We start from the raw sequence: 15,899 nt of genomic DNA on the forward strand, positions 1-15,899 counted from the left end.
ACTCCCCAGCTGCACACAACAATGTGTGAAACTGGGCAGGACAAAACCAAAGGATAACAAACATCCTGGCTGGGCAATTTACAGCTCCCAGGGTACAGCCAAGGGGACAGGAAATCAATGCAGCTTTTACATACATCAGGTGAAGCAACCCAGGTTACGGCCAGGTCTGAGTTTCCCTTCCTATTACAAATGGGGGAAGGAAGGACCAATTATTCTAAATTACTTTAAAATTCATAGCAAGTCCTTACTAAAATCTAAAAAGAATATTTATAGCTGTATGGGTGACCTTGAATACTGCCTGTACTGACTCTCCAGTGCTTGGGTTGCAGTTATAATCACTATTTTTCCATTTTTTTCCATAGCCAGGCTGTTGTCTGCACTCCCACAATTACTTGGACAAATCACGTCTCTCTGGCAGAAGGATGAGACAGACATCCAAGGCTTTTCCATTCTTATTCAATTTTCCTGTTTTATGATGTATATTGAGACGAAATTAAAAACATCTTTAATATGAAGAGCTTCAAAAATGATAACCCCTCAAGCAACCATATGTCTGTGAAAGCTGCAGATGAAAATTAGCTTTTGTGAAGACGCTGGGAGGGCAGCTCTGCCACGCAGACCTTTGGCACGTGCAGAGATCTTTAGGATATATTTAGGCTTTTCAGTAACTCAGTGCAGAACATACTCCACTAAACATCTGTTTAACCATATTTACAATTCCTTATCTCTATTGTTTAGAAGAGATTTCAAGTTTGCCTAACTCAACAGTTTAAAGAATGCTATCAAATAGTTCCTAAAGTATTTCTTTTCCAAATTGAAGAGTCCCTCTATAACTAAAAAAACCCTACATGTTGCAGATTTATCTGGTTCATAAGAAATAAAATGCTTGTCACTGTTTAACTAAGCAAGAGCTTGGCATCTCTGCACTCTCACTCACAGATCAGCCAGGACAACTTTTCTCACAGCAGACCAGGAAAAAGCTCTCACAACCATAGATCAGAGAATCATTGATTATCCTGAGTTGAAAGAGATCCACAAGGATCATCAAAGCCCAAATCTTGGATGTTTTTCTTTAAATGAGGTTGTTTGTTTTTCCTTAAAATAGCATATTTCAGCTCAAGCTCGCTTCAGTAAGTTACAGGTTTTTAGTTTCTTAGTAAAAAGCACCTTCAAAAGGGTTGGCCAACTTAAATGAAAATTATACTTTAAATACACCTCACTGTGTAAAGATGGGAATCAAAGCAAAATACTTCAAGTCAGCTCCTTGGAAAGCTCCAGGAGTTTGGCAGAGCAGAAGGAGACTTACAAGAAACCAGGAGTTAATGTTCAAAAGGGGTAAATTGATACACCAGTCTCCAGTAGCTGTTCCTCCTAAAGCTTCAGCATTATGATCCTTACAGGAACTGGAATGCAAAGCCCTCTCCAAATGCCTACAAATCACTGAGCTTCTGGCTGCTCTGGGAGTTTTTAGGCAGTGCAGCTGGATCTGGGGTGTTCAGGATAAAAAGATAAATAGTTCCAGGGAAAAGATTGTTTGCCAGACTGACAGGCCCAGGAAGCTGCTAACACTGAATGTTGTTTGACTTAAATCTGCTCCATTTTATGATTTCTATTACTGTATTATATTATTCATCTAGATACTCGTTTTTATGGCATTATCAGTAGGTATTAAAAAGCTTTTGCAAGATCCCACAGTAGTGCTTAAACTTACAAGCATGGACAGGAGCTACTACTCTCATGCCAACAATTAGAACTAATCATGAGCACAAAGTACTTACATGAGAGTGAGAAAATTAGTTCACTTATCACTGCCCTGAAATGAAAAAGAGAAACTAAATAGAAATATGTTCATGATAGAACATGGTTAAATTGGAATTGGATTATACTATCAATTTTACCATTTCTGCCCATGAAAGATGGTTCAATCTCGAGTAACCAACATCATCTTTTTATGTCTGATCAAAACAATGTTTATTTTAACAGCTCCCTTTCATGTTATTTCACTCTGAAGTATTAGTACAAGATTGATTGAAGAAAAACACGGATCAAAAATGATACTTTCTTTGTAAATTCTACAGTATTATTTAAAACCACTGTAGGTGGACCAATGAGATTGAAAAGTCTGTTGAACCAGCAATACTTTTCTGTCTAGAAAAGTTTCCTGGCATTTCTCTTCTGCTGATCTTCCAACAAATCATCGCAGTTTGTTCAAGATGGCATTTTCCTGGATGGCATGTATAATTGATGGGTGTCACATTTTATAAAATGATTGCAAGGTAAATTCAATTTTCCTTTTTCCTTGTTTGTGTCCTCTAAGAATCCCTTATCTCCACATATCAATTACCAAGCAGTGACAGAGATAGGATACAAATCACTCCGATGAATGTAATAGCAAAAGTGATTAGAGATAGGGAGAGATTAATTGCATGTGTCAGATATAAATAAAGGGTTTAGGAGACAACCCAGGATTTGGAGCCTGCGTTTGTGTGTACATTCCAGATCTCTCTCAGACACAGTAACCCTTCTAACCTCATAAACAGACAAGTGTAACAAGAAGCCATGTTAAAATAATAAGTTTGATTATAGAAACCTCAGCATTTGCTGTTTCTTCAGAGCAACATGCATAATGTATGTGCATCTGCTGAGGGAACAGACTCAGCTCGGCTGCAGTTCTGTGGTTTCACCAGCCAGTGAGGAGTCCCCATAACAACAGGGCTGTTCTGTTGCACTTGGGAGAAAAGGAAATAACTATTCTTCCCATAAACCATGCATTTAAAGCTTCATTAGATTTGTTGATGCAATATGATGAAAATTAAGTGCCAGATATTTGAATAGGTTTTATGCTGATTTAGGCTGTTTCAGCTCTCTTTAATAGGAAAACTGAAATAATCTTACAGAAAGTTCAGTTTATCATCTTTCCATGACAAAAACTACCAGCAGAGGAGATCCTGCTTGCCTGGGGCAGAGGCTGCAGCAGATGCATCATGAATGGCACTAAGTTTTATCAAAAATAGTCCAGAGGAAGATGAAACTGGAGACCAACCAATATTTCTGCTATTTATCAGGAAAAGAACTGATAGCATATTTGGAAAAACTAAGAAAAAAAAGCTTGAGCTGCCACAGAGGTTTCTTGGCTCACCTTTATTATTCCTGCAGTTTAGCAATCTATCATTTTAACCACAGCTTTTCTTCTCTATCTCTGCAGTTAAAAGTGAGCAAAGTTTTCCTTTAAGGAGAAGAAAGGTAGAGAATTATGGAAGAGATCTGGCTGAGGCTTTACAAAAACCTAACAATGAAATTTGGAGTCCAAGAAGGCTGATAAATCCTGAACATCATCTGTTACTTCTTTGTAATGCATATAAAATCAGTCTACACTGCAGTACAGTGTCACTTTTTGCAGTAGATAATAGGGTAAAGCACTGAGAATATCAGCCTCCACTGAAATTGCCAGCTCTGGATAAAGCTTAAACTAACATTTGTTCCAATATATCAAATGCAAATCTTTAACACTAACTCAATTTAGTCCTTTTTCTTACAGCTATTATTGTGATTAAAATGTGTTTGACTTAAACACATAACCATGCATTTGAGATGTGTGTAAATTGCTCTCTATTCTCAAAGTAAGGCAAAAGATCCCCATTTAAAATGTGTGTCCTTGAATATAGAGCAACAATAGAAGAAAAAGCACTTTGACAGTATTTGACCCAGGGTATTAGAGATGGCTTTTACACAGAATGTGTCCTTAGGGTTGAGTGTTAGACCCCAAACACTTCCACAGACCCCTTCAAATTGACATTTCGGATAACTGAGGCTTGTTTAGTGTCAATCAGATGTTCAGTGTCACTCAAAGCCAAAGCCTCACATTTACTCTTGGAACCCCACCATGATATCCTTCCTGGAAATCCTGCTGTACAAAGAGAGCAAAACCTTTGAGGAAATGGGGAAGAAATGTGATCCTTTCAAAGAGCCGCTTAAAACCAGTTCTCAGAGGGCTGAGCTCTGCTCTGTTGGGCTTCCCCAGTATTTGGGAAATCAGGTGCAGCCATGGCACAGAACTGCAATTTCATCTCATCTCATATTCCTTCTTTTTCCCCGACCAAAATAACACCAAAAGGTAAAAAGCATCATAGAACCACTGAATTCACCTCCACAGCACTGACCCAGAGAGGCTAAAAGAAGTCAATTCTCTTGGCATGAACTAGAACCAGTCTGACAAGTCTATAGAGCTTGTGTGAATTTGACATCAAAATAGAAATATCTGTTCCCTGGGTGTGCCAGCCCATTCCTTTTTTCCTTTTCCCTGCCTACACCTGAAAGCTGGGACTGGCTATGAAAAATTCATGCCTTTTGTGCTTCAAACATAGCCATGAAGGATCCTCAGCATCTGCTGACTTGAACGAACCCTGATGGTTAATATGGAAAATCATGTTAGTGAAATGCTCTCTTCCAGGGAGGAAAATGTCTGCTCAGAATCTTCTGAAACCTTATCTTCTTACCACACCTGACAGAAGGATGTCAAGAGGAACAGCCTCTCAAGCACAGCGACAGGTAACGGGGCACTTCACCCCCCCCCCCCTTTCATTCTTACAGACACTAAAAGTGACCTAAATGTCCTGTGCAATCAGAAGAGCCTTCCTTTATAGGAGAAAACCAAACAAACAAGAGCTTTGAGGTAAATTCAGTCCCTGTGAGCCTGAAATGGGACTTCTGCCTTCTGTAAAGTTTATGTCTTGATCTATTAAGTTGAAGAACAAAACAGGCACCAAGCAGAGAAAAACAGGGTCTATTTAGCCTCATGTCAATGTCTGCCATAACAGAATAAAATTCTTCTGGTTGCAAGTGGAATTTGGGCAGGACAACATCACACCCTCATACTTTAAATTAATTGCAATGCAACCAAGCCAGGAGTTTAATTTTCAGTCCCCAACTTTTTTCTGTCCCTACTACTTGTTTTTTAAGCATTGCCAGTGCCCAAGGGAAAAATTTATCTTCGTTAAATGATAATTGGCTTTATTATCTTTGACTCTTCAGAAATGCTGGCTGGCAAGGTTTTAAAAATTTTCATCAATCTTGTTTTCTGTTTTCACAAAGCCTGCATCAGAAAATGACATCAGGCTGCAGAACACTCTGTATCTCTTGGTGTTACCAACAGGTCCGAGGACTATCTAATTTACTAATAAATCTATTGGAGCGACATGCATCTCAATATTTCACAGTTTAACAAGGAGGTGCAGGAGCAGGGCCCAGAATTGCAGTTCCGGACGATTAGCGCCGCGAAACCAATTGAAGCAGGACCATCTAAACTGTCACAACAGCTTACACACACCCACCTCCTGCAAGCCAGCATTTAAATCATTTACTGAGGCCCACATTTTTCATAAAATGCTTCAGCTGGACTCAGAAAATGCCAAGCACTGTGTTAAAAGTTTCCAGGATTAGGCCAGTGGTGCTGACACAAAGCGTTGTGCTGAAGTCAATAATGGAAATATCTCACCAGGGCTTTGCCAACTTCTTCCCAAGCGGCTCCAGAACCTGGCCATGGTGTCACATCATAAAGTGGAAGGACATGGACTGAGTGCCCTGCAGGGAATAGCTCAGCCAGCTCCTCACAGCAATAAAAAGCTCCCCATTAATCTTTCTCTTTCCCCCCCTTCTAATAAACCCACTTAAACTCTTGACTTGCATACTAAAATCCCTCATGGTTTCATTAAGAAGCTCGAAATGGCCCTGCTCCCCTTTACCCTCAAAAAAAAAACTCCATGCAAAAGTAGCTCAGCCAACAGCAAAGCACCATGCACTAACTTCTTTTGTTTGTTTGGGTATTTCTGGGGGTTTTTGGTTTGTGAGGTTTTTTTTATCATTACTTTTGAGGTTTCTTTGTTTGGTTGGATTTTATTTGTTTGTCTTTTAAGTTCCATACTACAACCAGAAGAATGGTGATGCAAATGCAGAGATATTTAGCTGTTACAGTGAGAATGGCCCTCAAGGAAGTGAAGGTTTTATGATGGCCTTACTTGAATAAACACTTCAATCTTTAGCTGCCCTGCCAACACTTGTAAGATCAAAGAATGTCACTTTATGCCCTGACAAGTCACAATCCTTAGGAACAGACCTGACCATCTGTGCTGCAGAGTATGTCTGGCTGTGGGAGAATAGGCATATGAAAGAAAAAGCCTAAAGAATTAAGGATCTATTTACAATGCCATCATCAAATCCTATTGCTCAATAGATGGAAACTGGAATAAAAACATTTAGGATTTTCCAAGTGTTGTTATTGAAGGGCAGTATTTACATCCCAAAATCTTGTACCAGCCCAGAGACAGATTAATTCTCACATCCCTCCAATCAAGTTAGGGAGTTCCAGCAATGGAGTTAATACTGAAACCCTCCCAAGCAGCAATAGTGAATTCTCTACAAGGACTGAGTAATTTGAGTTAAAACCCAAAGCCAGTGTTGTTACTATTTCCACTGCCAAACTCTTGACTTTCAGACTTTCCGATTTTCCAAGCCAAAATTTTGTGTTATTTACATGAAAGCTCTGACATATGGTTTAAAAAGAGAGAGAAAAGAAATGGCAAGATTTTCATTAGTGTAGTACACAGTTCAACTCATTTTTAGACATTTTAAATTTAGGTCTAATTTATGACACCTCACACTAATTTCAGATGTGACGTTATTCCCAATATGCTGCCTGTTGGACATAATTTTTATTTCCCCAGAGCCTGTCACCTCAGAGATGATCTAATTCTCCTGAAATCAGTGCAAATGAGTCCACTTGAAAGAAACATCCATGGTTTTCAAGCAGAGCTGGGTAGACCTCACTCTGTGTCACATTCAGACACATGGGTTTAGGACAAGCATGTGGAACACGGGTGTTCAGCCAAGCTGGGGACTCAGCTGTGAAGGAAAAACACTGCTCAATATTTGGATCCTCTCACTGAGTGACCAGATCTACTGGGAAATAAATCTTTAGTGCCTTTGCACCAGGGCTGTGTAAGGACTGGGCGATGGGGACGGGGCAGGTACCTGAAACACCCAAATGTCCCGAAAATCTGAGAGCTCCCCTAAGCCCTGGCACTCTGGGGCTGCCTTCATTTCCCACGTGTGGCCAACCTCAGAACATGGAGAAAAGCAAATCTAAGCACAGCCACAGCAACCCCGAGAAGCCTGCAGGCTTTCTCTGGGAGCTGTTTCCCAGCTTCCCCGCGTGTTTGCAGTCAGGGGCGATGGGTGGGTGTGTGAGACTTCACAGTGTTGGACTCAGTGAGCTGCAGTTTAGACTGACAAGAAACAACATGTCTTTACTATAAATACTCAGAGCCCCACTGGAGAATTCAATGTGATTGGGGCTTTTAGACTGCTTTTGAAACATGCTCAACATCCACTAATCTTTTTATACCATGTGTATCAAATACAGTTATTAATTGAAGGGCAGTTCAGTGTATTTTCCAGGTGATGCTCAAGCTCCATTTACCTTCAGCCACAATTCAACAGAGACTTTAATCTGCAGTATAAGGCCCTGTAACTCATCCTCTGCTCAGCTCAGAGCCAGACCTTTCTCCTGCTGTCATTCTTGTACTTTGGAGCAGAACAGGACAGCTTACAGCTTTCTCAGCTGTTAGAATGATTCTGCAAATATGCTTTTCTTACAGGCTGAAGCAAATCTGACACTGGTCTCCTTCAAGGAATAATGAGCTGTGCATATCTAACACTGTTCTCAGAGAATGGCTGCCCTGGGAATTATCTATGGGGCTTTTTCCTCCTGCCCTCAATAATGGTGGCAGTGTGTGTGCTGAGTCATGCAGCAAGGTTGTACTCAATAATTAATATATAATCTACTTGCACAGAGATTGGCTATTCCGCTTTACTTGGGGTTTATTGGACTTTGATTAAACTGTTTTTAAATTTTATACATGTCCTAATGAAAAGTTACAAGTGTCATCACTCCTAACATCCCATAAGATTCAAATAGTGACAAGTCAGTGCAGTATCTTCCTCATCTGTGTTACCTTTAACAATCTGTTTCCAACCTCTTGCTTGAATTCTTTATTACTCTTCCAAAATATGTCATTTTTCTGCAACCATTTTCTGCATATTGCTTCAGGACTGTATTTTTGCATGATTATTTTCTGTTACCAGACCAAAAATGTTTATTCATTTCTATGTAATGTATCACATAAGTTTCCTCCCCAGATCAAAGTTCAGAACAACCACATTAATCCAATTTTCTTTACAGACTCCAATGCCTTACAGCCAGTGCCTTCCTCCAGCACACACACATACAGCCTTAATAACCCTGGATATCAAGGTGTCAATTTGAAAACCTCATTGGCTGACATTAATTCTAAAAGCAAATTCATTTCTGCCTTTCCATCTTGTCTCATCCTTCATTTCCTTTTATCCATTTTATCATCTTTCCTATTTGCCACATTCCAGGCAGACTTTGCATTCATGGTATCAAGCCTGTGAGCATTTTGGAGTGTTTTCTTTTCCATATGCCCATATTACCTTCTGCTTTGCATAGCACTTGTTATGCATGCATGATCACAGACTATTTCTAGCATTAATTAAGACATGAAATTAAAGTGGAAAGTATGCTATTGGTCACATAATACAAACAACACAAATTTGCTTTAAAAATGAAATTACTAAAGTGTTAGCAAACCTCTTCATACTGTCAGAAATAATAATGTTTACAATCTACGTGCCACAGAACAGCCAGAATTCACAAGTGGGTTTGGAATGTTATTTCCACTTCACAAAGATACACATGAAACCCCTGAGCAGTTAATTTAGTTGAGATACTTGTCTGGAAGAAGACAGAGGTTGGTGCCTCCTGCTGCCTGTCAAGCCATGCAGCTGCAGCCCACAGTGACCCCAGCCCACGACCAGGGCTCCCCATGATTGTCCAAGAACAGCTTTCCTTGAAATCCAGTCAGGAATTTTAGCAGAAAAATGACATTTTCTTAGCAAATGAATGTTTCACAGGACCATGTTTCGGATGAACTTCTGACAGACACAAGCACTGTTCCAAAAGCAGTTTCCCAGATTTCCTGTCCAGAAATCCAGACTCCCAAGATCTGCTATTGTAAGGAAATGAGCCAAGGATTGGTCAAAATCTCACGGTACCCAAGATCAGGAGATCTGGGTATGTCATTGATCCAGAGCTGAGTCCTGCATCTTCTAGAAGCCCAAGTTATAGGGGCTGCCACTGTCATCAGTGATTTCCTCCATCACCTCTTCCCTGTCTCTACAAGCAAAACAAGGAACCTCCCCATTCCCACAACACTAACCCTCCCTCTTCTCACTGCTACATAAATAATGCCTTTATCAAGTGCCTCATCCAAGGATTCAATCCATTTCACACGTTTAGAATATTAATTTTTCATGCAAACAGGTTAACTGGATGTTTTACAAGACCTTGCATGTGCACATTTCTGCTGAACATGCACCTTGGCACACTCAGTGTGCAGCCATCTCCCTGACCCCAGTGCTCTGCTGCAGAACCCAATCATGGAATATCTCTGGAGTGGTGGTGTTAATACAACCCATGTAATGTAAAATAATAAGTAATAACAATGAAATGCATGTTCCCTGGGACTCTGTGATAACTCCAGGTAAAAATAATGCCATAAACTGGGAATAGATTCATAAATAAATTTGCACTCAGAAGGATGACTTGTTTACTTAGGCACAATGGAAAACAACACATTATAAACACCTGCATTAAAAAGAAATTATAACCACAACTTCACAATAAACCAGTGAGGGATATCATCATGTACCTGCCTTACACAAAGCAAACCACCAGACAAAAGGCTCTGAGGGTGATTTGTGGAGGGCATCTCCTCTCTTAGGTCCCTCTCTTGCACAAGGAGTTCAGTGTGCTCCAAACCAAGCAGGGAACACTGACCTCCTTTAAAGGTCCAATCCTTTATTAGAGAGGCTCTTTTTATTCATTGGCCTTTGTGAGTCCTGCTCAGCCCCAGTGTGCCACACATGCCCCACACTTTGGGTACTCACGTGTCACACTGAGATGAATGAAGGGACTGGTCTTGTTCTCCCCGTTCTTCTCGTTGACTGCCTGGACATAGTAACGTCCTGCATCCATCAGTGACACCCCCAGGATCACCAGCTGGTTCTCCAGAGTGATGGCTCTGTTTAAGGAAGAGAAAGATCACACTGAAATCTTATCCACACAGCACCTGAGACCTCACAGCCTAATATGATATTCACTGGTCATATAAATCAAGAAGTTGCAGAATGAAAACCAGCCCCACTGGAAACACACAGGAAATAAAGAGCTCAGATGCCTCTAGGCCTTTTCTCTATTTAGATCATGTAAGATGCTTATGGTGACACACAGAAAAAGCTTCAATGTGTGAAACAGGGGCAGTTTAAATGGCAGTAAGAAGTTATGCAAGAATCAACAAATGACACTGGTGACTGCCAGGCTGCATCTTTGCAGGGTCACAACAATCCTGGCAATCATCAGGATGCTGCAAAGCCTGATTTACTGAAAACCTTCTCAACAAGTGAAAGGCAGCCTATTAAAGAGTGACACTCCAGGAATAACACACAGTTCACTGAAAAAAGAAAGTAAAAAATCAAAGACAGCAGAATGTCCAAAGGTAAACTTTCTGCATTTATGGCACCACTGGTTATCCCCTCATCACAGACCAGACCATGGGCTGTCACAGATGATCTGTGTGGACAGGGAGGGCTTTCCTTTCATCCACAGCAGGTAGGACTCCTGAAGGAGTCAATAAATGTCATTGTCTAACACAAGTCTGTTCCTAGAGCTGCTGCATAACAAAGGTTTCAGTGGATTCCCTCACAGGCAGCTTTACACACTTGGCTACTCCACTTTTCACATGGATTAGATGGCCTTTTCTTGACTATAAAGGATTAACCTAGAGGAAACACGTAAATATTCAAGGGTTTGAGGAACAGGACACAGGAAGCTCAAAAAAAACAGGAAGATAAAAGAAAATGTAAATTTCCAGGGAAAGCCTGTGGAGCCAGGAGCTCATCTACTGCAGCCTGGGACAGGCACAGGCTTGGAAAGCAGAGTGCAAGGCTGGGAGGAAGAAACTCCCTCCACTTCTAATACTTGATGAGAAGCCACGCTGAGTTCAGCTGTGCTATTAGATATAGCACTGAGCATGAAGTGAAACAACTTATAAAATTATTATACTGGAAGAAATAAAGTCACACATCAATAGGCTCAAAAAGAATCAGCACTGAGTCAAAGCATTTGTGCACTAATCAGTCAATAATAAACACCCCTGCATTCCATCCTCCTGCTTTGCCATGGGGTGGTTACCCTTAGTAAAAAACAGCTATTTTGCTCTGAAAAAAACCCCAAGTAACAGTGGAAATCACACATTGCTAGTGCAGCAAACTGGTTTTTATACATAGGGAGAACATAAGAAATTACAGAGAGAACATGACTGTGTTCAAAGCCAGGCACTTAATTCATAAACACTTCAATTTCCTTATGTGGATACAAAGAAGCCTGAAGTTCTGTAAAGCTATCATGGAATCAGAGAACTATTTAGGTTGGAAAAGATCTTTAGGATCATGGAGTCCAGCCCTGCCAAGGGCACCACTGAACCCATCCCCAGGTGCCACATCCACGCAGCTTTTAAATCCCACCAGGGATGGGGACTCCCCCACTGCCCTGGGCAGCTGGGCCAGTGCTTGAGAATCCTTTTGGTGAATAAATTTTCCTTTATTTCCAACCTAAATCTTTCTTGGTGCAAATTTAGGCTGTTTCTTCTTGTCCTGTCAGGGAGTTGCACAGCAAGAAGGTTCCCCCTGAGCCTCCTTTTCTCCAGGCTGAGCCCCACCAGCTCCCTCAGACTTCTGCTCCAGACAATAATTACAAAAAACTGCTGAAAAATGAAGCTAAATGTTCAGCTCTGAAATCTGTCATCACACACATCACCTAAAGATCCTGTTTATAACATCTTCCTTGGCAACTTTTATGGTAAAAACTACTAAAAGAAAAAAAATCACAGTACTTTTTTTTTAATTCAATGACACTGTATTATTTAATTGATTTAGAAAATCAATCAAAGAAATTGTGATAGATTTACAGAGTGAGGATATAAAATACAATTAATAGGACATTTGAAAGAGCAAATAAAGATAAAATTCCAGTGCAGTGCTAATAATTGAATATTACAAGACAATTACACTCACACTCATTTCTACTTTAATTCTAAAGAAAGCAGTATTCGAAAGATTCTTTGAAAATACTGAAATATATTTCAGGCTGCTTTGATTCCACATAAAACTGCATCCAAAGTTTTGAAGGTGATCCTTGAATACTGCTGAGATGGACACAGTTACTATCTGCATTAACTTGGCTGAAAGTTTTGACACTTAACCCATTAAAAGCTCATTCTGTAATAATCAAGAGAAAAGGAAAAGAAAATGTGTTTATGCAGAAATTGTTTAAAATGAAGTGGGCCTTTTTAATTTCAATACACAAATTTTTACTGGAGTGTGAGCAAAACATAACATTTGTGAGTGAAAAATAAGTAAATTTTAGAAAAATCTACATAAGCATAAAAGTTTGATATTAATTTGTATAGGAAAAAAGAGTTAGAAGATAATGCAACTCCTGAAGCAACTCTTTGGGGTCATCAATTACATGGTCAAAGTTAAATTAAAACTCCACAAATGAGTTATTGATATCTTAATAGTTCTGTGAAAAATGGAATGTCCTGAGTTCATTAAGGGAAGGCAGGTACAGAGCCAGGAGCCTCCCAGGCTGCAGTCTGGCAGTTTTATTTACATCACACATGAGCCCTGTGCATCAGCAAAATCAATTAGTCACATTTTAAGGACTCATTAATTCCAATGTTTCTAAAGCACCCAAAGCTCCAGGCCCCAGCCCTTACCAGGGCTGCAGCCACTTTCTGCACAACAGCTGCACAGAGCATCCAAAAATTGGCTTAACATGTTTTCTTGGGTTTATTGTTTGTTTTCATTGTCTGATATAACTTTTAAATTCTGACAGCACCACTGTGATGTTCCAAGGAAAATCGGATTCCTGGGTGCTCAGTTTAGCAGCACATTTGATGAAAATGACTGCAGCAGATGGAGTGGACCTGTCAGTAATTCATACCCAGTGCAGAACTCATGAAAAATATAAATATTGCTTTTTTAAAGCAGTATCAAACTTAAGTCTATCTAACATTTTTGAGACAGGAGCAAGCAGCAAGCAAACTAAGCAGACTGATCCTCTGGGATTTCTTAAGCTAGGAAAGGAGCATTTTAAAGCACACTTTTTAATAGAAGAATTTTTAGGATTTCTCTGGAGCCCAGCAGGAGGCTTCAGGGAACACAGCAGGCAGGGCTGGCAGTGGGAGGCGGTTGGGATGGTGGATCCAAGGTTGTCATGTCCAAAAACCTCTCAGTGGCACCTTCACAGAAGGAGCCAGAGGCTGAACCAGGCTGATATCAAAGCAAAGGCAAGGAGGCCTTTGAGATAACAAACTGTGTTTAGGGAATGCTGTTTAATCAAAAGTTATGGACTGAGGGGATGGCAAGAGGCAGCAGTGATGGACACAAATCATTGTACAGCCCATGATTCTAAACACCAGAACACAGAACAGCACCTTCTGAGGTTTCCTCACTCCCACTCTCTGCAGTCAGAACTGAGCATGTGGATACCTGGTGTAAAGTAAAGCATCGGCCCATGGCACAGGGAATTGATGATCTTTATGGTCCCTTCCAACCCAAACCACTCTATGACTCTGTGCACTCTGGAATTTTTAACTGCACCTTTTCAAGTTGTCCAAATACTATAAACTCTGCTGCAAATAATCTCTAAGCTTGATCTAAAGCTTATGGGAATTCTTTGGTTAAGATCAATGGGACATGAATGAGACTTTTACAAGTAAAGATATTTTTTAAAGGGGATGCCATTCTTATGGCCTTCAAGAGAAAGGTTTTGGAGTTAATGCTGCAAATGAACCCTTCAGTATCCCAAATAGGTGGATTTAGATTAATTATGTTTTTTATGGGAAAATCTACTCTACAAGTGGATAATTCCCCAAAGTTAGATATTTGTTATGTTATTAGTCTACCAGATTACACAAAAAGTAGATAATACTGGGTTATAAAAACATAAAATGAAAATCAGAGTAACCTGATTAGGCTCTCTCTCAGAAGGCACCATCTGCTTCTGAGCCAGTGTGCAATATTTTAGTACAAAGGCCTTCATAAAGCCTCTTTTCCAATATTACCTCCAGCTAACACGATTATTAATCCCTCTATACCAGATATTTTTTACCAGAGAGCCTCTGCTCCCCTTTCAAAAACTTCTGTCCACACTGCACAGCAAGGCCCAATCTCCCTGTGCCCCAGACACCATGGAATACCAGTGATGCTGCCAGAAAAGGGAGAGATTATGGAGTAATAACAAAATAATTACTGCAAGACTTCTCCCATGGGCTTCCCCTCTTGGAAGAGCAGGGATCTGCTGCAGTTGCACACACAGCTGTTCCAGGGGATCTCTGTGCATGCACAGCTTAACCCAACTTCACCACCCTCATGGCTCCTGGTGCTGAGAGAGAATTATTAATTAAAATTATTTAAATACACATCTCTCACAAACAGCCTGTGTTTCTCAGGACTCAATCACCGAGAAAAATATTTGTGTTTGTGCTACAGAGCAGCATCTCCACAGGGATAGAGCACCAAGAGCTGTGACTGCATGGCAGTTTCCTGGGATATTATTCAGCAACATGCACATTGTTACTGCAAATCAGCCATCTATTAATAAAAATTTCATACTTCCACAGACAGTGGATATTAAGTAAAACCACACTGAATTCAGAATCAGCGCAGTTCATCTGCTGCTTTTCTAGCTATGTCACGGCACAACACGTGTTTCTGGGAAGTGACTGGGATTTCTACTCATGGAAACATCCCAAGGTTACACAAGAATAACCAAGACAGTCCTAATGACCAGGCAGAGGCCAAACACTACCCTGAAATGAAGAACAACCAGCTATTGATGGGTTTAGCAGATGTATTTCCAGGAGGAATGGAGATAACAGCAGAGTTTCCACATTTTAGAATTGATTTCCCTGTTCTTTGGTTTTGGGGCTTGCAGGGTCTTGGTTTAACAAGGCTGTAGACAACACTCCCTGTGCTTCATGAACACCTTACACTAAACCTGGTCTGTGTAAAGCAGCTGGAAGGCTGGAAAGGAAGTGGATGGAAAACTGCACTTCACAAATCATCAGTGATCCAGGACCTGACTGGAAAGTGAGAGCAGGTACAAACCCACAGGGTCTGTCTTTGGCCTGGCTTAATATTTTCATTGGTGTTTGTTGACTGAATATAGATTTCACTTACTAAATCTGCTAATAAAGTCCCAAAGACTCTGAAAGACAGAATCAGAATTACAAATGCAGGAGATCTGCTCAAGCCTCTGCACTGACTGAGAGGTTTGCAGTTCAGTGAACAAGCTCAAAACCTTGTACTTGAGAAAGAATAAGTGACTGAGCAACAGGCAAACCTGGGGGGTGCAAACAGCAGTATCACTGGGAAATCTGAGAAATAACCCTGTTTTCTCACCCAGCACGGCCTCCACGCAGCCCTGGCTGTTAGATTTAAATGTGGGTAAGTCAGGAAGAATTCAAACAGCACCAAAACACTATCACAACAATCCACTCCCCTCGTCTCCCATCCATCTGACCTGAAGAATCACCCAGAGAATGTGATGTGCAAGAGAACACACAAAACAAAAAAAAAACAAAAAACCAAAAAACAAAAAACCAAAACACAAAACCAAAACAAAAAAAAAGCCAAAACAAAAAAAAACAAACCAAAAAACAAAACAAAAAATCCCAAACCAAACAAAAAACAAAACAAAA

General features: G+C 40.4%; 1 protein-coding gene across 1 annotated transcript in view; it reads right to left on the bottom strand.

The window, feature by feature from the left end:
- The window catches only part of SDK1 (sidekick cell adhesion molecule 1), a 387,816-nt gene that overhangs the window by 199,287 nt on the left and 172,630 nt on the right, over positions 1–15,899 (bottom strand). The window contains exon 5 of the mRNA XM_005420447.3: positions 10,024–10,157. Coding sequence (XP_005420504.2) covers positions 10,024–10,157 — 134 coding nt within the window. The remainder of the gene's footprint in view (positions 1–10,023; positions 10,158–15,899) is intronic.

This window comes from Geospiza fortis, unplaced genomic scaffold, assembly GCF_000277835.1.
Source record: "Geospiza fortis unplaced genomic scaffold, GeoFor_1.0 scaffold237, whole genome shotgun sequence".
NCBI lineage: Eukaryota > Metazoa > Chordata > Aves > Passeriformes > Thraupidae > Geospiza > Geospiza fortis.